Source organism: Cricetulus griseus, chromosome 3 (assembly GCF_003668045.3).
Source record: "Cricetulus griseus strain 17A/GY chromosome 3, alternate assembly CriGri-PICRH-1.0, whole genome shotgun sequence".
In the NCBI taxonomy this organism is placed as follows: domain Eukaryota; kingdom Metazoa; phylum Chordata; class Mammalia; order Rodentia; family Cricetidae; genus Cricetulus; species Cricetulus griseus.
This window is the reverse complement of record NC_048596.1, coordinates 187693044-187713728: the sequence shown is the minus strand read 5'-3', so window position 1 is coordinate 187713728 and position 20685 is coordinate 187693044. Positions and strand designations below refer to the sequence as shown.

The 20685-nt window shown below is 40.8% G+C and overlaps 1 protein-coding gene across 4 annotated transcripts in view; it reads left to right on the top strand.

The window, feature by feature from the left end:
• Positions 1 to 204: 204 nt before the first annotated feature.
• The window catches only part of Rfwd3 (ring finger and WD repeat domain 3), a 32052-nt gene continuing 11571 nt past the window's right edge, over positions 205 to 20685 (top strand). Inside the window, exons 1-8 of one of the 4 annotated variants that reach the window (XM_035442680.1) lie at positions 205 to 355; positions 2485 to 2986; positions 6851 to 7029; positions 10189 to 10256; positions 11456 to 11641; positions 11721 to 11812; positions 18797 to 18911; positions 19623 to 19851. In XM_035442680.1, coding sequence (XP_035298571.1) covers positions 2487 to 2986; positions 6851 to 7029; positions 10189 to 10256; positions 11456 to 11641; positions 11721 to 11812; positions 18797 to 18911; positions 19623 to 19851 — 1369 coding nt within the window. In that variant the 5' untranslated portion in view covers positions 205 to 355; positions 2485 to 2486. Of the gene's footprint in view, positions 730 to 1099; positions 1244 to 2484; positions 2987 to 6850; positions 7030 to 10188; positions 10257 to 11452; positions 11642 to 11720; positions 11813 to 18796; positions 18912 to 19622; positions 19852 to 20685 lie in introns of those variants that run through there. The other 3 variants (XM_027406028.2, XM_027406029.2, XM_027406030.2) reach the window with 3 other exon arrangements.

The window sequence follows — 20685 nt, the reverse complement described above, 5'->3', positions numbered from 1 at the left end:
GAAAGAAAGAGAAAAAAAAGAAAAGCAAGAAAACTCTTAGGCTCTACCCCTTTAGGGGCTGGGCACGAGATGACGGACATGAGTTTCTACCAATTGTATGAGACTTCCTTGCATGAAGTTCTGGCCAAGTAAGTATCAAGAGCCGGCCAATGAGAGCGCCACTATTTCAGCCAGCGGCGACCAATGGAAGAAGAAGAGAGGGGATTGGTCGTCGCCATTGGTGGCTGACAAATGGGAGCTCGCTGAGCCGCGAGTACTGCAGAGTTGTTTGGCGCGGAGGCGACCCGAGTTTTCGCGGTAACGACAGCACAAGTCGCGGTCGGTCGGGGCGCGGACGTGGCCCCTGCAGTTTGAGGTGAGGCGAGTACCTGCTTCTCCTCGGGCCTCGTGTCCCTGGATGCGGATTGTCTTCTCTCGGCCCGTGCCTGGTCGCGGGGCCTAGTCAGGTTGGCTGAGGGCGGGTTGGGAACTCAGCGGTCTCCTTCGTCCGGAGCTCCTCGAACCTGCTTCCTGCATTCCCGAGGAATATGGGGGTCTGGGGCGAGAAAGGCGGAAACGACGTGAATCTCCGGAGGGAGCTGAGGCGCGGTTCGGCATGCTCTGGTTGCCGGCTCCAGACGGAGTAGTTCTCCAGGTGTCGTCCCCCCCCCCCCCGTACTCATTGGCCCTTGTTACTGGCTGTTTAGCAGAACTGAAAATTTACCTCCACCCCTCCAGTGTAGCTGTGACGTAAGTGTTTCCTTTATCTCTTTTCTGCGGGTGAGCAGGCTTGCACAGACAGGAAACTTACTTTAGGTTTTCAGGTACTAAAAGGGGGAACCTTTATCTGAACCCAGGTCAAACTGAATCCCCACGGCCTCCCGACGTCCTGTTTATTGGGGCCCCCCACCCCTGCCTTGTGGTTGCCAAGCTTCCTTGTAAGATGGCAGATATGAAGTTCACGGTTTTGGTTTTGTTTTGTTTTGTTTTGTTGTTCGGTTGGTTTTGTTTTTTTGAGACAGGGTTTCTTTGTGTAGCTTTGGAGCCTATCCTGGCACTCGCTCTGGAGACCTGGCTGGCCTCCAACTCAAAGATCCTCCTGCCTCTGCCTCCCAAGTGCTGGGATTGAAGGTCAACCTCCTGCCTCTGCCTCCCAAGTGCTGGGATTGAAGGTCAGCGCTGCCAACGCCCGGCCTAAGTTCACGTTTTGAGTGCCGCTGACGTTTCGTGGTCATCAGTCTAGCGTTTTTGTAACGTGCTGAAGGTAAAGAAGCAGTGGGGCCCGTGGGTTTGCTTTAGACAAAATCCTGGGTTCGTGTACAGGATTTGGGGAAAGGTGTTTATTGCTTTCTACCAGTGCGATCGAGGAACTAACTTAATTGTAAACTTCAAATGGCTGGCTGTAGGAAGTAAACACGAGTGGACAATTGTGTGGTCCTTACATTCTGCCTTTATTGATTCAATCCTGACTTTTTTTTTTTTTTTTTTTTTTTTTTTTTTTTTTTTTTTTTTTTTTTTTGGTTTTTGGTTTTCGAGACAGGGTTTCTCTGTGTAGCTTTGGAGCCTATCCTGGCACTTGCTCTGTAGACCAGGCTGGCCTCGAACTCACAGAGATCCACCTGCCTCTGCCTCCCAACTGCTGGGACTAAAGACATGTGCCACCACTGCCCGGCTAGACTTTATTTTTAATTAATTAAATTTATTTACTAAAATAAAGTTTTGCCAAGTAGTTCGCGTTTTTGAAACCTGCTTTGTAGTTCAAATTGTAGCCCAATTCCCCATTCTCCTGCCTCTGCCTTCTCCCTGCTGGTGCTAAGATTACAGATAATGTCACCAAGCCCAGCAAGTTTGGCTTTGATGTAATTGTATGTGTGCCTGGATTAATGGAAATACCTGTGTATACTAGGTTACTACTAAGCATTAGTAGTAGTCCCCAGTCTCACTTACAGTTTTTCTCAAAGAAATTTAAATTTTATCTTGCAAATGTAAAAATGTCTTCTGTGGCTTGCCTGAGAGTAGGTGGGTGGAGCTAGGTTGTAGAGCAATATACTTAGTGTGTACAAAGCCCTGTATTCAGTCCTTCAGCACCACATGTACCAAAAAAATGGCATTTCTGTATATCCTTTGTTACTATTTTTTCCCCCTTGCTTTTTGGAGACAGGGTTTCTCTGTAGTTTTGAAGGCTGTTCTGGAACTCACTCTGTAGACCAGGCTGGCCTTGAACTCGGGATCTCCGAGTTCAAGGCCAGCCTCTGCCTCCCGAGTGCTGGGAATAAAGGCTTGAGCCACCAATGCCCAGCTTCCTTTGTTACTTTTGATGCTATGAAAGATTAATATTACCTGTCATGCAGTATTATGTTTGTTTTAAATCCTCTGTTTTGCTAGAAAGAATCTTAAACAGAAATTCTGAAAGACTAGTTATATCAACTATATAACATGTTCTTTTGTTTGTTGTTGTTGCTTTACCTATTTTACTAACATGTTTCACAAATACTCTGTCCCTAGTGATGGCTCATGAAGCAATGGATTGTGATCTTCAAGTACCAATAGATGGTACTATAGAACAGGCTCCTCCAACTGAAGTTAGCAGCCAAGGGGCACCTCTCCTCCAGCCTGCCCTTGCTGAAGTGGCCAATAGCCAGGGAGGAGCACTTGGTCAACTTGGGCCTGCTGAAGTGGTCAGCAGCCAAAGCGGACTGCAGCCTCTGCCACCAGCATCCATTGACTTAACAGAGGAAATACAGCCCTCAGAAGAAAATATGGAGACTGCCAATCCAGGGACTTCTGAGGAGCGTAGAGAGGAATCTGGTGCTAACCAAACTGTCCGAGCTGCTACAGAAGTTTCAATGAACAACTTCATCAGCGGGCTGCAGAGACTTCATAACATGCTGGAATTGCTGAGACCTCCACCTTCAGACCATAGTGTGGGGCCAGTGAGAACGAGGAGAAGAGCGGGATCTATTTTGAGGGCAAGAACTGGAGGGTCTCAGAGGCCACGTGGTGCCAGGTAAACTATAAATTAGATGATTGATGCCACTCTATGAATTGTAAAACTCAGATTCTGGATACCTCAGGTGCAACCAAAGTTAACTTTTCAGAATTCCCCCTTCCTGATGATAGATCCATAAAATTAGTGCTTGCCATTTTTACTTCTTTTAGTATTGAGGGGATAGTTTCGGTTATGTGCTTTGAAAACTAAGGCAAGTTTGTCAGCAATAATATTTACTGAAGGTTGGCCTTTTATTTTTAATTTTTCTTCATTATATATACAGTGTTCTGCCTGCATATATGCCTGCAGGCCAGAAGGGAGCACCAGATTTCATTATAGATGGTTGTGTGTCACCATGTGGTTGCTGGGAATTGAACTCAAGACCTCTGGAAGAGCAGGGAGTACTCTTTTTTTTGTTTGTTTGGTTGGTTTTTTTATTTATTTATTTTTTCAAGACAGGGTTTCCTTGTGGCTTTGGAGGCTGTCCTGGAACTAGCTCTTGTAGACCAGGGTGGTCTAGAACTCACAGAGATCCACCTGCCTCTGCGTCCTTGAGTGCTGGGACTAAAGGCGTGTGCCACCACCGCCTGGCTACAGGGAGTACTCTTAACCTCTGAGGAGCCATCTCTGCAGCATCCCCACCTCCACCTTTTATTTTTTAATTAAAATGTTTTCACATATGTATGGAGTGTGTGCATGGGTATTGATGCAAGATCTCAGTTGAACCTAGAACTCCCCCATGTGGCTAGGTCAGTTAACCAGCTTTCTCTGGGAATCTCTTGTCACCTGTGAATTATAAGTAGCCCTCACCACATTTACAGATGTTCTGGGTATTTGAACTCTGGTCCTTAGGCTTGAATGGCAGGTGATTTATTTGCTGAGCCATCTCCTCAACCATGGTGTGCACCTACCCTACTTAAAGATTTATTTATTTTTAAATTCTGGGTATTGTGATGCATGCCTTTAATCCTAGCCCTTAGCAAACAGATCTCTGTAAGCTTGAAGATAGCATGTTCTACATAGACTCTGTCTCAAAATAATAATAATCTAAGTATGAGGGGTGGATTGTAGAACAGGTGTTGAAAGATGTGTTGTTAGCCAAGCCATTTGATGGATAGTCATGTAACTTTCTCTGCAAGTGAGTAAACCTAAAAAGTCCAAGGCTCTGCAGCTTCCTGGAAAGAATGTGGATTCTCTAACAAGATAAATACAATACTAAAATTCTGGGTTTTAAGCAAATTCTACACTAAATCTGTGTAGCTGAATTTTCCTAGGACTGGTTGCTTCAGACTTCTGAACTATATTTTTGTTCTTTGTTTGAAGGTAGGGGTTTTTGATTGTTCTTTGTTTTTTGAGACAGGGTTTCTCTGTAGCTTTGGAGCCTGTCCTGGAACTGGCTTTGTAGACCAGGCTGAACTCACAGATTTACCTGTCTCTGCCTCCCAAGTGCTGGGATTAAAGGCATGTGCCACCACTGCCCAGTTTTGGTTTTTTACATGTACTTATTTGTTTGTATGTATATGAGCTCACTCTTGGCTCAGCATGGATGTGGATGTTAAGACAATTTTCTGGAGTTGGTTCTGTCCTACTATGAGTCCCCAGTTAATTAAACTCTAGTGATTGGCTTGCTCAGCCATCTTCACCAGCATTACATAGGGTTTTTTGGTTGGTTGATTTTGGTAATTTTTTTTTTTCTCCAATGAGATACAGTCTTATTATATAGCTTAGGCTGGTCTGGTAAAAGCCTCCAACTTCCACTTCATGAGTGCTGAAATTATAGGTATTGCCACCATACTGTCTTCTGAATTTCTGAAATTTAGGTGAATTTCTTGATGCAGTGTTCGACATTGACCCACCTGATAGACTCCCTGGGGCCAAAATGAGCTGTTTCTGCCTTAGACCTAGCCAGGAGGCCAATTTGAGGAAAAAAATTAAATAGTGAGCTGATCTTCCCAACAGACCCCTAAGCCACGGTTATAAACTCCATCCTGCTTGATTCTAGCTGCCAAAGCCATCATTTATTCATCAAATATTATAAGTAGTATGTGAAATTGAATTTTACCTTAGAGATATTGATAGACTAGAGGTACCTGTTATCACAAAGCTAAGGAAAACTAGGACTATACATAATAAAACCTAAATGTATTCTTTAACTCAAGAACAGTTTGGGCTGAAGAAATGGCTTAGGACTTGGCTGCCGCTCCAGAGGACCAAGATTTGAGTCTTAGTATCCACATAGCAGCAAATAACCATCTAATAATCCCAGTTCTAAAGGATTTGGTGTCCTTCTTCTGACTTTTATACTACATGAATGTGGTACACAGACATCCATGCAGGCAAAATGCCATAAATGTAAAAAAAAAAAAAAAAAAATCTTAATGAGTGTCGTGCATGCCTTTAATCCCAGCACTTTTTAGTCCCACAATGAGGATGGATCTTAGAATACAAAGCCGGGAGGTGGTAGCCCATACCTTTAGTCTCAGCACTCAGGAGGCAGAGACAGGTCTGTCTCTTAATTTGAGGTCAGCATGGTCTACAGTTGGAGCTCCAGGACAGCCAGAGCTACAGAGAAGCCCTGTCTCACAAAAACCAAAACCAAAAAGAACTAAGCTTAATTTAAAACAGGTATAAAAGGATTTCTTTAGTTTAAAGAAACCCCTAACTAAGGAGCTGTATCAGATTTTATAGAGTTTACCTACTATGCACTAAGACCTGAATTTGATTCCCAGCATCAATGAATTGGGAATGGTAGTGTATACCTTTAATCCCAACTTGGGAAGTAGAACAGGAAGATGAAAAATTCAGTGTCATCCCTGGCTACATAGCAAATTAGAAGCCAACTAGGGCTACTTGAGACCTGGTCTATTAAAACAAACAAACGACAAATAACCCCACTGCTGTGGTAACGCTTGCCTTTAATAGCAGCACTTGGGAGGCAGAGGCAGGTAGAACTCTGTGAGTTCAAAGCCAGGCTATTTGAGGCTCCATTATGAGACACAAACAGAATATTCATATGAAATTCTTTAGGATTGGAGTTAGAGATCCAGCTTAGGAACTCTGGACCCTGTGCTTACTTGGCACTTTACCAAAAAAAAAAAAAAAAAAGTAGAATAAGGACTATAGAAAATTTTCTCCCTTTGTCTAGACCCATGGTAGCTTTGAAAATAGACTGTTTGGCAGCCACCATGGGGAGCTCAGTGCTGTTGGAATACAAGGTCTATTCAGAGAGAATCCTCATTATGGGATCTGTTTGGTGGTTGGTTTCCTAAAAAAGCCCCCATGATTGAATGGGGGGAAATGTATATTTAACCAGTATTTGCCTAATCCTGCTATTTTTTCTTTTTTAAAGTTGTATTTATTTTTTAAGAAATTATTTTTATTATTTTAAATTATGTATCTATGTGTATGGGGGGGTTATGTGTAGGTTTATGCACGAGATCTCATAGAACTGGAGTTACAGATGGTTGTGAGCCTCCATGTGGGTACAGGGAACTGAACCAGGGTTCTCTGGAAGACCAATACATTCTCTTAACTATTGAGCTATCTTTCCAACCCAGTTATATGTCTTATGTATACGATCGTTTGCCTGTGAGTGTAAGATATATGTGCCTGGTGCCCATCAAAGTCAGGAGAGGCTTCAGACCTCTTAAACTGGAGTTACAGATAGTTGTAAGCTGTTGTGTGACCAAACCCAGGTCCTTTTTAAGAGCAACAAGTGCTGTTACCTGCTGAGCCATCTCTCCAGCCCTATAATATGTTAGTTTTCACTCAGCTTTTAAAGGCAGCATTAAATGGCCTAGGAATTGTCTTCATATCATCAGAGATTATTCTTGCAATGATGGTCCATTGTACTGTAATTCTTTTGTCTCTATATACATACAGGTTGAGAACACCAGTGTATGCCTACTTTCAGGTAAGCAGGTCTCAGCCATATGTACCGGCCACTGCTCCTGCTTCAGAGACTAGGAATCCAACATCAGGAACTGATTCTGACAGTGACAGCTCTGCAGAGAATGAAGAGGTTGTTGTCCAGGCGGAAGAACCGGAAGCTAATGTTCCAGGTCTGTATTTTATCCAGATTTGTATTCCCAAAACTAAAATCCACATGGCATAGATAGCTTTCACTGACTATGGTGACATTAAAAGACTTTGATCTGTCTCATAATTTTCTGTGATTTGTGTTCCAACAAATCAGTCCCTTTGTAATAATATTTTACATTCCCTTTCACTTTTTTTTTAATTATTATTTTTCAGACAGGGTTTCTCTGTAGTTTTGGAGGCTGTCCTGGAACTCTCGGTAGACCAGGTTGGTCTTGAACTCACAGACATCCGCCTGCCTCTACCTCCCGAGTGCTGGGATTAAAAGTGTGCACCACCAACGCCCGCCCCCTTTCACTTTTTTATACTACAGTGATCCACCTAAGGTACTTACTGACTGCCATACTAATTACGGCAGTTATTAGAACCTTTTAATAATGGCTAGTCCAAGAGTAGGCTAACACCTCCAAATTGTCTCTTGGTGCCAAAGTACTTTTTTTTTTTTTTTTAAAGATTTTATTTATTATGTATACAACATTCTGCTTCCATGTATATCTGCACACCAGAAGAGGGCTCCAGATCTCATAACATGGTTGTGAGCCACCATGTGGTTGCTGGGAATTGAACTCAGGACCTCTGGAAGAGCAGTTAGTGCTCTAAACCTCTGAGCCATCTCTCTAGTCCCAAGTACATCATTTTTTTAAAGACAAACCACAATTACATCAGTGTTATGGGATTAAAGGGAATAGCCTTGTAACATCTTTTCCCAGAATTTAGCAGTATTTTCCAGATATGACATGACAGTTATTGATATATGCATCCTCTAGTTCTATTATTTTTATGTTTTAGCATGCATAAACATTTAATTATTTTGGCTAATACATGGAGAGTCCCAAAAAGTATTGCCAAGGTGGATGTTGCTAGAAGGCTGAGAAGTGTCTTGGCAGACACAAAATGCAATCAGGACAAGATAGCATTACCTTAGTCACTTCGGTACATCTGAGGAAGTAGATTGTATATTTAAAAGTTTTGTGTGCCTATGTTGTTGGCACAAATCTGTGATGCTATCATTTTGGAGGCTGCAATAGGACAATGTGAATGCAAAGTCAGCTTGGGCTATACAAGTTGAGTCACAAGCTGAGTTGTGACTCAAGTTTTTGTATATTTTGTGTAAATGGAATTTTATTTAGCATTTTGTGAACAGAGACCCCCCCTAAAGTAGATATCCTGTTTACATTTATAACCCACTAATACCCAGATTGTGTTCTTTAAATAACTTTTTCCTTTAAATATTTTTTAGATATTCTTAAATTTTTATTTAATGTTTATGAGTGGTTTGCCTGCAGGTATGTATGTGTATCATGTACTTGCCTGTGCCCAAAGTGGTCAGAAGAGGACATTGGATTCTCTGAAACTAGAGTTATATTGATGGTTATGAGCCCCATCATGTGGCTGCTGGGAACTGAACCCTGGTCCTCTGCAAGATCAGCAAGTGCTCTTAACTGTTGAGCCACCTCTCCAGACCCTGTTTTTGTTTTTTGATTTTTGAAAACAGGGTTTCTTTGTGTAATAGCTCTGGCTGTCCTCTGTCCTAGAACTTGCTTTGTACTCCAGCCTAGCCTCGAACTCAAAGAGATCTGCCTGCCTCTGCCTCCTGAATGCTGGGATTAAAGGCATGCACTACCACCACCCAACCATGAATTCTTATTTGTAACATATGTGGTTATTTTTACTGCATGTTCCTCATTGTCCTTTGGAATTGTTGGTAGGAATAATTTTGTGCCCAATATTAGAAAAACTGATTTTTTTTCTTATATTTTTAGTTGTCAGCCTAGCCTTTAATTCCAAGCTATCTGAGCCATCTCTCCAGCCCAGAAAAACTGATTTTTTCAAATGTGGTGGCATATCCAATGTGTGTGCCACCAACGCCAGGCTTGACTTTTTTGTATTCTTTAGACAAATTTTTTTTTTTATAAATGTATTGCTTTCATATATGTGTACTACACGTGTGCCTACTGCCCAAGAGGGTATCTGGTACTCTCGGAACTGAGGTTAGGATGGCTGTGAGCTATCATGTACGTGCTGGGAATTAAATCTGAGTGTTCTGCAAAAATAATCAGTGCTCTAAACCACTGAATCATCTCTCTAGCTCCTGAATTGCTTTTTAAATTTAGTGTTGGATGTTTGTAGATAATACTGTTTTGTCCACTTACGGAATATCCAAAATAAGTAAATGGTAATAATAAGTCACTAATGTTAAATGGTAGAATTGGCATCCTTTTGTAGGAATACTATAAATTCAGATGGACAGCTGCAGTGAGGTTCTCTTATTTGTAAAGATAGCTCTTTCTGCCAGCCGCATGAGTTCTGCTGCCACTTTAGGGCCCCCAAATAACATACAGAGATTAATATTAGTTACAATGCTCTGGCTAATGACTAGGATGTCTTATTTGCTAGCTCTGTCTTAAGTGTGAACCATAACCATTAATAAATATATATATATACATACATATACATATACGTATATATATATAGTTTTTTGTTTGTTTTTTGTTTTTCGAGACAGGGTTTCTCTGTGTAGCTTTAGAACCTATCCTGGCACTCACTCTGGAGACCAGGCTGGCCTCGAACTCACAGAGATCCGCCTACCTCTGCCTCCCGAGTGCTGGGATTAAAGGTGAGAGCCCGGCTTAATCTATATATATACATATATATTTTTTAAAGATTTTATTTATTATGTATACAGCATTCTGCTTCCATGTATATGCACACCAGAAGAGGGTACCAGATCTCATTAGGGATGGTTGTGAGCCACCAAATGGTTGCTGGGGATTGAACTCAGGACCTGTGGAAGAGCAGTTGGTGCTCTTAACCTCTGAACTATCTCTCCAGCCCTTGATCTATATATTTTATAAAGACTTATTGAGGACGCCAGTGGCATGCCTCCTCCCTTCCCTGGGATGTCATGGCGACTCCCCTCTTTACTACATTTCCCAGAAACCACCTCTATCCCTAGTCCCGCCTACCTTGCTTCCCTATTGGCCAACAGTGTTTTATTCATTAACCAATAAGAGACATATACACAGAAGGCCTTCCCTCATCACTTGTTAGCTTCTAATGCCTAACTAACTTCTGTCTTTTATATATTATCTGTGCTGCCGTTTCTGGATACAACTTGATAGAACCAGAAGCTATCTCAACAGAACAAGAAGCAACATCTGTCACAGGAGATGATGCAATCCCTAAAGAGGTAACATGGATTTTCTTCCTTTTTTTCTCCCTTTCATTTGTCTTGATATAAGGTCTTACATGATGGTAGTCTGGCTTTTAACTCAGAATTCTCATTCCTGAGCCTACCAAGTGCCAGCTAGGGTTTCAAGCATATGACACTACATCCTTTTAAATGAAAGCTAAGATTTTCATTTTAGGCCGGGCGTTGGTGGTGCACCCCTTTAATCCAGCACTCGGGAGGCAGAGGCAGAGGATCTCTGTGAGTTCGAGACCAGCCTGGTTTACAAGAGCTAGTTCCAGGTCAGCCTCTAAAGCCACAGAGAAACCCTGTCTCGAAAACCAGGAAAAAAAAAAAAAAGATTTTCATTTTAAATGCAACTACAGGTTAAATTGGAAAGCTTTGCAGGCTTTGCGGATGAGGATTTTGGATGTGTTTTCTATTTCAGTTATTCATTGAGTGACTGCTTTTTTTTTTTTTTTTTTTTTTTCCTTTCTTTATTCCTGAGAAAGGGTTTCTCTGTGTAGCCTTGACTGTCCTGGAACTCTCTGTAGACCAGGCTGCCCTTGAACTTTAAGAGAGACTTGACTGCTTTTGCCTCTCAAGTGCTAGGATTAAAGATGTGCACCACCACCTGGCTGTGATTTGCTTCTTTTTATATGACTGCTTCTTCTCGTGTTTTTTAAAATACCATTTAAAAAATGAGATGTAAATAACCAAGCAGAATGTAATTACTATGTGATTAAAAACTTGTTTGAGACAGGCTCTCACTATGTAATCCTGGCTTTACTTGCATCTCATTGTATAGATCTGGAATTCATACAAATCACCCTGTCTCTACCTCCCAAGTATTGAAATAAAAGGCATGCACCACTAGGCCTTGCTTGTTTGTTTTAAGACAGTCTTGCTAGGTAGCCCAGACAGGCCTTGTTTTAGTATTTGTTTGTTTCTCATCATAGGATACATTTTAGTCAATTCCCTATTAAGAACACTATTGTTCTTTTCTCCCTCCTTTTTAAAGTTTTTCTGATATAGGCCAAGAGCATCCCTGGACAATTATCTTAACAAATAGTTGTGATTATATTCATGAGATATTTCTAGGTGTTATACATTTTTTATGGCTTTTCAGTTAGCTTTACATCATTTTGGTGCAGTTTTATTTGACACAACACTGTTTTTGCACTTTCTCACTTGGATGCATTTCAACTTTAATCCAGCAGTCTCCCCAGAAACCCAATGTTCTACCTTCTGAGGACAATGATGAAGAAGGGGAAACTTGCACAATATGTTTGGAACAGTGGACCAGTTCTGGGGACCACCGTCTCTCAGCCTTACGCTGTGGGCACCTCTTTGGATATAGATGCATTTCTAAGTGGCTCAAAGGACAAACACGAAAATGTCCTCAGGTAAGGACCATAAACAATGACTATGTATTAAGTCAGAATCCCTAGAACTGTATTGATTGTGTCTCATTGGACTCTTTAGTGCAACAAGAAAGCCAAGCACAGTGACATCGTCGTCCTTTATGCCCGATCCCTCAAAGCTTTGGACAATAGTGAACATGAACGCATAAAAAGGTAGGTAAGGGCTGGTGAGATAGTTTAGTTGATAAAGGCCCTTGGCTCCCAAACCTTACTCAGCAAATTGAATAATCAAGACCTATATGCTGGAAGGAGAGAACTGACTCCTGCATTTTGTCCTCTGACCTCCAAACATATGTATATATTCAAAACAGTAAATAAATGTGATAAAAGGGGGGAAAGTTTTAAAATCTGCCTAGCTAGAGGTTTGGCTTTTTTGTTTTTTGTTTGTTTGTTTGTTTTGCTTCTTTTTGTTTGTTTCTTGGGTATTTGTTATTTTATTTGCGTGTATGTGTGTGTGTGTTTATTTGTTTTTGTTTTTTTCAAGGCAGGGTTTCTCTGTATATCTCTAGTTATCCTAGAACTCACTCTGTAGAGCAGGCTGGCTTTGAACTCACAGAGATCTGCCTGCCTCTGCCTCCTGAGTGCTGGAATTAAAGGTGTGTGCCACCACTGCTGCCTGGCAAGACTTCTCCAGTTGTTTGTGGTGCCTGTTTAACCCATCTGCTACCTGTACAAGCCTTTGACTGCTCCCAGGACTAAGAGGATACACAAATTCAATGTGAGGTCCTTTTCTTTATCCAGAGGCACTCTTGCTTCTTTGTAAGTATATCTGATAAGGAAATTATCCATCTACTTTTGTTATGATACTGGGGTTTTACTTCTGACCTAGGAGTTTTGAGGATCTTTGAAGTTATAATCTCAGCACTGTTACTTATATAATCACATTTGCAAGATTTGTTGTCTATCCAGAATTAAAAATGTGAGGCTGGGAGCTAGATGTGGTGGTGCATGCCTTGAATCCCAGTACTCAGGAGGCAGAGGCCTTCAGATCTCTGAGTTTGAGGCCAGCCTGGTCTTTATAGAGTTCTAGGGTAGTCGTTGCTAACTAGAAAGACCCTACCTGTCTCCAAAAACTAAAATGAAATGTGAGGCTGAGATTGGGGAAGTATAGCTTGGTGATAGAGCATTCAAGACCCTGGATTTCATTTTACCACTAGGGGATAAAAATTTTTGAAAAAAGATCTGGTGTGGCATGGTTGTCTACACCTATAATTTCAGCACTTTTGAGGGTAATACAGAATTGTGGGAAATTTAAAAAAAAGCAGACTGAGCAAATAATGAGCTCCAGACCATATCGAAAATCATCTTTCTTTGTTTGGAGGCTTGTGTTTTTTTTGTTTGTTTGTTTGGTTGGTTGGTTGGTTGGTTTAGGGTTTTTTTGGTTTTTGGTTTTTTTCTTGGAGACAGGCTCTTATTATGTACCTTTGGCTGTCCTGGAACTCACTGCACTGTGTAGACCAGGCTGGCCTGGAACTTAGAGAGATCTGCTTGCTTCTGCCTCCCAAATGTTAGGATTAAAGTCATATGCCACTATGTCCAGCTAAGACTCAATCCTTTTTTCTTTCTTTTTTTTTTTTGCAAGGGGGGAGGGAAGGTGGAGGGGGTGTTGAGACAGGGTTTCTCTGTGGTTTTGGAGACTGTCCTGGAACTAGCTCTTGTAGACCAGGCTGGTGTTGAACTCACAGAGATCCACCTGCCTCTGCCTCCCAAGTGCTGGGATAAAAGGCGTATGCCACACCGCCCAGCTCTTTTTTGTTGTTGTTGTTGTTTTTAAGTTTGAAGCTGCACACTGTTGCCCTTATGGTTTCAGAGCTCAGGCAAGAGGATTGCTTGAGTTGTGCAGTTTAGGGCCAGCCTATACCACATAGGTTCATCCTCATCTCGGTCAGTGATTGAGAGCAACTAGCTGTTCTTAAAGAGAACCCAGGTTCCATTCCAAGCACCCACATTGGACAACTCACAACCATCTTTAACTCCAGTTCCAGCAGATCTAATGGGGCACTGTATGCACCTGATACATACAGATAAACTCAGGCACACATGCATACTCATAAAATCCACCTGTTTGTTTGTTTGTTTGTTTTCCCTCGGCATGGTTTCTCTATGTAACAGTCCTGGCTGTCCTGGGATTCACTTTGGTAGACCAGTCTGGCCTCAAAATCACAGTGATTACCTGCCTCTGTCTCCTGAGTGCTGGGATTAAAGTTGTGCACAATCACCACCTGACTTCATACTCATAAATTTAAAAATAAAACTTTATGAGATTACTATCTCAGGTTATAGAAATGGCTCAGTGGTTAAGAGCACTTAGTGCTTGTGGCTGCTCTTGGCCACTAAGTCCCAGTATGGAGCGAAAGCCTGGAGATTTGGATGAACCACAAGACTCCTGGTCCTTTTCTGAGAGAATGTCTCCCACCTTTATTGTGGAGCAGCCTTATATACAGACTTACAAAAACCCCAGGTCAAAGGGTTCACAACAGGATATTGGTCAGGAAAACAGGAGGTACCTGTGGTTATGGTGGAAAACAACTCTTAAGAGACCCATGGGGGCTGGGTTCCAACAGCTGCTTTTGGAGAAGACCTGGGTTCAATTCCCCGCACCCTCATGGCGGCCTACAACCATCTGGAACTCTAGTTCGAGAGATCCAATGCCCTCTTTTGACTTTGGGACCAGGTATGTTCATGATACATGGACATTCACATAGGCAAAGCACTCATATATATTTAAGGAAAATAAATCTTTAAAAAAGAAATCCCACCTCAACAAAAACCAGTATCTTATTGGTGAAGTACTTGCCTAGCAAGCCAAAAGCCCCAGATTCAAGCCCCACAACATAAACTTGGTGACATAGTGTGTAATTCTACACTGGGGAGGAGAAGGCAGAATGATCAAGAGTTCAAGGTCAGCCTAGCATACATGAGACCAAAGCTCCCCAAGAAAAAAAGGTTTAACATATTTCATGTTTTGTTTGTATTTTATGACAATCTTACTCTAACACAGGTTGGCCTGGAACTGCCAATGAGCCTCCTGTCTTAGTCTCCCAAGTACTGGAGTTACCAGTGCACACCACCATATCTGGCTTGGCACATTTCTTAGTGGTTCTCCTTTTGATTCTGTGTCACTCTTTTCTTTTAAAGAAGTATTCTTTGCAGATTTGTTAAGTGAAGTTTGCACATACAGTGTTTGTAAAAAGAAAATGCTATTGTAGGTGCTAAATAGCTGCTAATAGCACTTAAAATTTGATTTAAGAAAAAAAATATGGGGCTGGAGAGATGGCTTAGAGGTTAAGAGCACTGACTGCTCTTCCAGAGGTTCTGAGTTCAATTCCCAGCAACCACATGGTGGCTCACAACTATCTGTTATGAGATCTGGTGCCCTCTTCTGGTGTGCAGATATACATGAACACAGAATGTTGTATACATAATAAATAAATAAAATTTTTTGAAAAAAAATATGATTTAAGAACATTAAAAACACCTTTAATCCAAGTACTTGGGAGGCAGAGGCAGGAAGATCTCTGTGAGTTTGAGACCAGCCTGGTCTACAAAGCATATTTCAGGACAGCCAGGACTGTTAAATAGAGAAGCCCTGTTTTGAAACACCAGCCCCCAAAAAGCAAGGAAAAGGAGAGAGAAAAAGAACATTTAAAATGGTGGCACATTACCTAATGAGATGGCTCAGTGGATCAAAGCATTCACTATGCAGGCCTAATCACCTGAAAATTTGATCACTAGAATCCCCAGTAGAAGGAGAAAGCCCGCTTGTAAAGTTATCCTATGATTTCTGCACATACATGGTGTGGCACAAATCACCACATTCTTACATAGTAGAATTTTTTTTTTAATGGTGACATGTTCATGGGAGATAGAAGCAGGAGAATTACAGTGTGAGGCCAAGACTAGGGACATAGCTCAGTGGTAGAGAGCACTTGGCTAGCATGCACAAAGACCTGGAATCTATAGCAAAAACAAAAAGGGAAAAAAAAATGCCTAGCATGTTCCAAACTGTCTGTGCTATATAGACCTTGTCTCTTGAAAGAAAAGGAAGACTAAAATTTAAAATACCCACCATTGAGAAAATTACAGGCATGTATTAATTCACATTTTACTGATAGTGTTTTAATATAAAGTATTTAAATACTTAGAGCTGGTGGTACCACTTAGGAGGTTGTGAAACCTTTAAGAGGCCAAGATTGGTTGGAGGAAATGGTTCACTGAGGAGCCTGACTTCTCTACTTGTGGTTAGCAGATATGAAAGTAAGCTTTCATGGACCCACCAGTTGCCATGATATGAGCCCAAATAAATTTTTCCTCAACAAAATTTTCTTGTTGAGTATTTAGTCACAGCAATGATAAAACTTACAGATGCTTAACACAAATACATACTTATCCTACTCCAGGCAGTTCTTTTAAAAAAGATATATGCAAAGGTTTACTTTTTTAAGATTTTATTTATTTATTATGTATACAACATTCTGCTTCCATGTATATCTGCAGTTGAGACAGTTTCATTGTTTTCAGACAAAGGTTTATTTAATGAAAATGATTGGTGTTGTTAACAATTTAGGTCAAGTAGACTAATTTGTTGAATAAACTGGCATATATCTTTGTGGTGTACTATTAGTCTGTTAAAGTGCACACATAACAAAAATATCATTGTGACTACATTTTGTAAGTATTTCCTTGTTTTTACTCATTTGTTTCCCTTTTCTTCCCCCTGTGGAACAAAGTCCTATAATTTCTCTGTGCTGGGGAGACAGGCTGGAAGATTCCAAGTTCAAGTCAATATATAATGAAACACTGTTTCCCCAGACCATAAACATCAGTCATTAAAATACATACTTGTGTTTAAAAGGCAAAACCCAAGTTCGGTGCTAGCCTAGAATGTGCAAATCCCTGAATTTGATCCATAGTACCACCAGAAAATGAAGACAAAATCATCTGCATGGCTATCAATGGATTCAGTGGATTGTGATATTTAAAAACAATTACCCTAGCCTCTTTAGGAGGAATAACAAAATTTCAAAATGCAGCCAGGGGGTGGTGGCAAATGCCTTTAATCCCAGCACTTGGGAGGCAGAGACAGGTGGATCTCTGTGAGTTGGAGGCCAGCCTTATCTACAGAGTGAGTTCCAGGACAGCCAGGACTGTCACACAGAGAAACCCTGTCTCCAAACCACCACCACCACCACCACCCCCCAAAAAAGAAAAATCTGCTTTTGAAGTATTGTGGGGGCATTTGTTGTTTGAGATGCTCTCTAAGTTGTCCAGGCTGGCCTTGAACTCTGTGGAGAAACAAGCTGAGAATTTGTGAGCCTAGTGTTTCAGCCCCCTGAATAGTAATTACAGGCCTGCACCACCAGCTCAGCCTGCGAGTTTTGTTGCTATGTAGATACATCAATCTCTTGTGCTTGTTTCTACTACTTTAAGATCAAGATGTAGCTCTAATGGTTTTTGAAAATTTTGTCAAATTGGCTCTGAAATCTGATCTCATGGATTAACAACTGCTGTAGTATAATATGTTAAATACTGTGTTCTTTTTGCACAAACTTTTCATTGTTACCTATGTCTTAAATCAAGGATGTTGTGCATCACCTGTGTTTTGTTTTGTTTTGAGACAAGGTGTCATGTTGTCCAAATGGTCTGCTTTTGGTATACAAGGATAACTTTGAACTTCCCTTACCACCCCTGTCTGTCTTTTAAAGATTATTTATTTAATGTGCATGGGATGGGTGTTTGGTCAGCATGAATATATTTGCACCTTATGTATGCCTGGTGTTCTCGAAGGGCAGAAGAGGGCATGAGATCCTCTGGAACTTGAGTGCCAGGCAAGTATGAACTGTCACGTGGGTCCTGGAAGCTGAACCCTGATCTTATGCAAGAGTAGTAAATGCTCTTAACTGCTGAGCTGTCTCTCCAACTCTCTAATAGGGCCAGGATTTTTTTTTTTTTTTTCTTTGTTTTGAATTGTCTCACTCTGACTCTTAACTTGTAAGTTTATGTGATCTACCTACCTCAGTCTCTCCTTAGTTTCTGGCATTCATTACAGGAATGAGCTGCCATATTTGGGCTAATTTGATTTTCTTTGTCTTAATGCATCTATCGAGTTAACTGTAATAGTTTGGGGAATCTTTTAATTTCTCATGAAATAAATAAGGGCAGCATTGTCATTCTAGTTTTTATATCTTTCTCTTTGCTATTTCAGTGATGTGGAATTTTTATCTTTTGTAAACTTGCTTAACTTTTTAATCTTTAGCCTTTTTAGTTCTGTTAGTTTATTTTATTTACATACTTTGTGACAACCAACTGCAGTTTATTTTCTTTTATGGCAATAAATAAATAATTTCTTCACATTTAAGTTTAATCTTTCATGATTTGCTTTAGCTCAAGCAGTGAGTTGCTTCTTTCCCTCGTTTTCCTATGCTATTTTAGTCTTCATCCAATAGTAGAAGTCAAATTTCTGGCTTCCATTGCTTGCTTTTGACACCAAACCCCAGTGAGCTGACTGTTTAGTTTCACATTCTAGTAGAGAGATCTTTTTGTATTTTATTATACTGCCATGACATACTTACAGTAAAGTATGTTTACCACAATACAGTGTGAACTTAACTATCTATGTCAGATTGTTAGTGTTATGGAGTCCACTTGAGTCCAACACAACTCAAACACCAATTCTGCAAAAATAAACAAAAATTTATTGTAATCAAGCCACTACTGATGGATCAGGGCTGCAGCACAGACTCAGGAGCTGAATTGCAACCCCAAGCCAGAATGTTATAGAGCTTTTAAGCACAAAACTATGAACATCTGTGCCAAGTTATAATTATATTTTTCACCAATCAGCATTCAGAGATTAGGGACTTTTCTAGGAACGTAACTCTGTGGTACACTTAGTGCCTTTTCATTGGTTGGTTTACTCAAGTATGGTTGAGCAACTTGCCCACTGCTCATGTCTCAACATGCCAACCAGAATGTCACTGTCAGTTACCTGGGGAGGTCTTGGGAACTTAAGCTTCATTTGATCCTTATTTAGAATGGAAGTTCTATCCAGAATGGCTTCAGTTTGGTTCCTTCTTACACTGGGATGTCTTTTGTAGCTTTCCTAATATGCATTTTCCCCCCTCTTTTACATTTTAGTGATTTACTAAATGAACAAATGCTCAGGAGGCAGGCTGAATTAGAATCTGCACAGTGCCGGCTCCAACTTCAGGTCCTGGTTGATAAATGCACTAAACTCAATAACCGGGTCCAGGTGAGTTTGTCCTTTCTAATTCAGATTTTTTTTTTTTTTTGTAAGTTTTTATTTAGTATGCTGTCTGCATGTTTGCCTGCATGCCAGAAGAGAACATCAGTTCTCATTATAGATAGTTGTGAGCCACAATGTGGTTGCTGGGAATTGAACTTAGGACCTCTGGAAGAGCAATCAATGTTCTTAACCTCTGAGCCATCTCTTCAGCCTTAAATCAGAAAATTTTTAGAATCAGAATTAAAGAGAAGGACAATTTAAGAGGAATCTAAATGTTACTTTGGTTTTTCTCAATGGTTTTACCCAAAACCCATACTTCTGTGACTTCCATGAGGGCTTCAGACACAGTACAATTACTAAGGACTATCAATATTTGATAATTCTCTTGGTGAAGTACTCTGAAATTCAGTTCTTTAAGATTTATGTTAACATTTTCATGATTGGCAAGAAATCTTTTATCCAATCAAGAAATCATATTGGGAGCTGGAGAGATGACTGTGGGTGGTTAAGCGCACTGGCTGGAGAGAACCCAGGTTAAATTCCTTGCACCCACATGACAGCTCACAACTGTCTATATAACTCTAGTTCCAGGGTACCTGACACCATTACACAGACATACATGCAGGCAAAACATCAATGCATATAATAAGTAAAACATTAAAATCATTCTTGAGGGGAAAATAAAAGTGTTCATTTACAAAGTCTTTTTCCTTGTAGGACTTAGAAACTCTTATTATGCGGCATCAGAATCAAATTCTACAGAAACACAGGGGCTCCCAAGCGCTGTGTGCGAAGTGCTTATCCTCCAGCCAGACCCAGCATAAATACCACTTCCAAAAGACCTTCTCAATATCTCAGACAGGAAACTGCCGAATCATGGCATATTGTGATGGTTTGAGCTGCCTAGTGGTGTCACAGCCTTCTCCTCAGTCTTCCTTCCTTCCAGGTAACCAATTCAGAACCTCGTCTTCTGTGTTCATTATTAGATACTACTTGCTTCTCTTGGCCTCCTGGGCTCAGTGATGGTTAGACACTGATAACAGGCTATCAACTCAATTTTTTTTCTATCAGTACCCTGTTAATTGAATGCAAATGCTTCTGGGTGCTGCAAAGATGCCATTCATCGTGGCTTTTCATCCCAGTATCTGAGAGGCACAGACATCTCTTTGAGTTTCAGGCCAGGCCAGCCTGTGTGTTGCTTTTGTTTTTCAGATCATTTATGAAGAATGTAGAGATAACCAGCAATGTTAATATGAGAAGGGAGGTACATGGAAGGAAGTGTAGGTCACTGGGTATTCCCCTGTGTGTGTTATTTACTGTATGAATACATTTGAGTGTTTTATAAAACTATTCTAGAGGCTAATTCAAATTTAAACAAAATTCAATATTTTGAATTGTAAATAAGAGAATTTCAGGAATATAATAGTCATTTTATTAATATATATTAATGGGTAGCTGAAGAGATAACTCAGTGGTTAAGAGCACTTGCTGCACTTTCAGACAGTCTTTTGGTGTTTCATAGTTAGAGCTTAGCACCCATGTTAGGTGCCTCACAACCATGTATAACCCCAATTCTAGCCCCACATTCATGTTCATATACCCACACAAAGACAAACACACATAGATAATAAAGCTGGGACTGGAGAGATGGTTACGAGCAGTAAAGTTCATTAACTGCTCTCCCAAAGGACTTATGTTCGGTTTCCAGCCACCCACATGGCAACTCACAACCATCGTAGCATGTAACTCCAGTTCCAGGGCATCTGGCACCTTTTTTCTG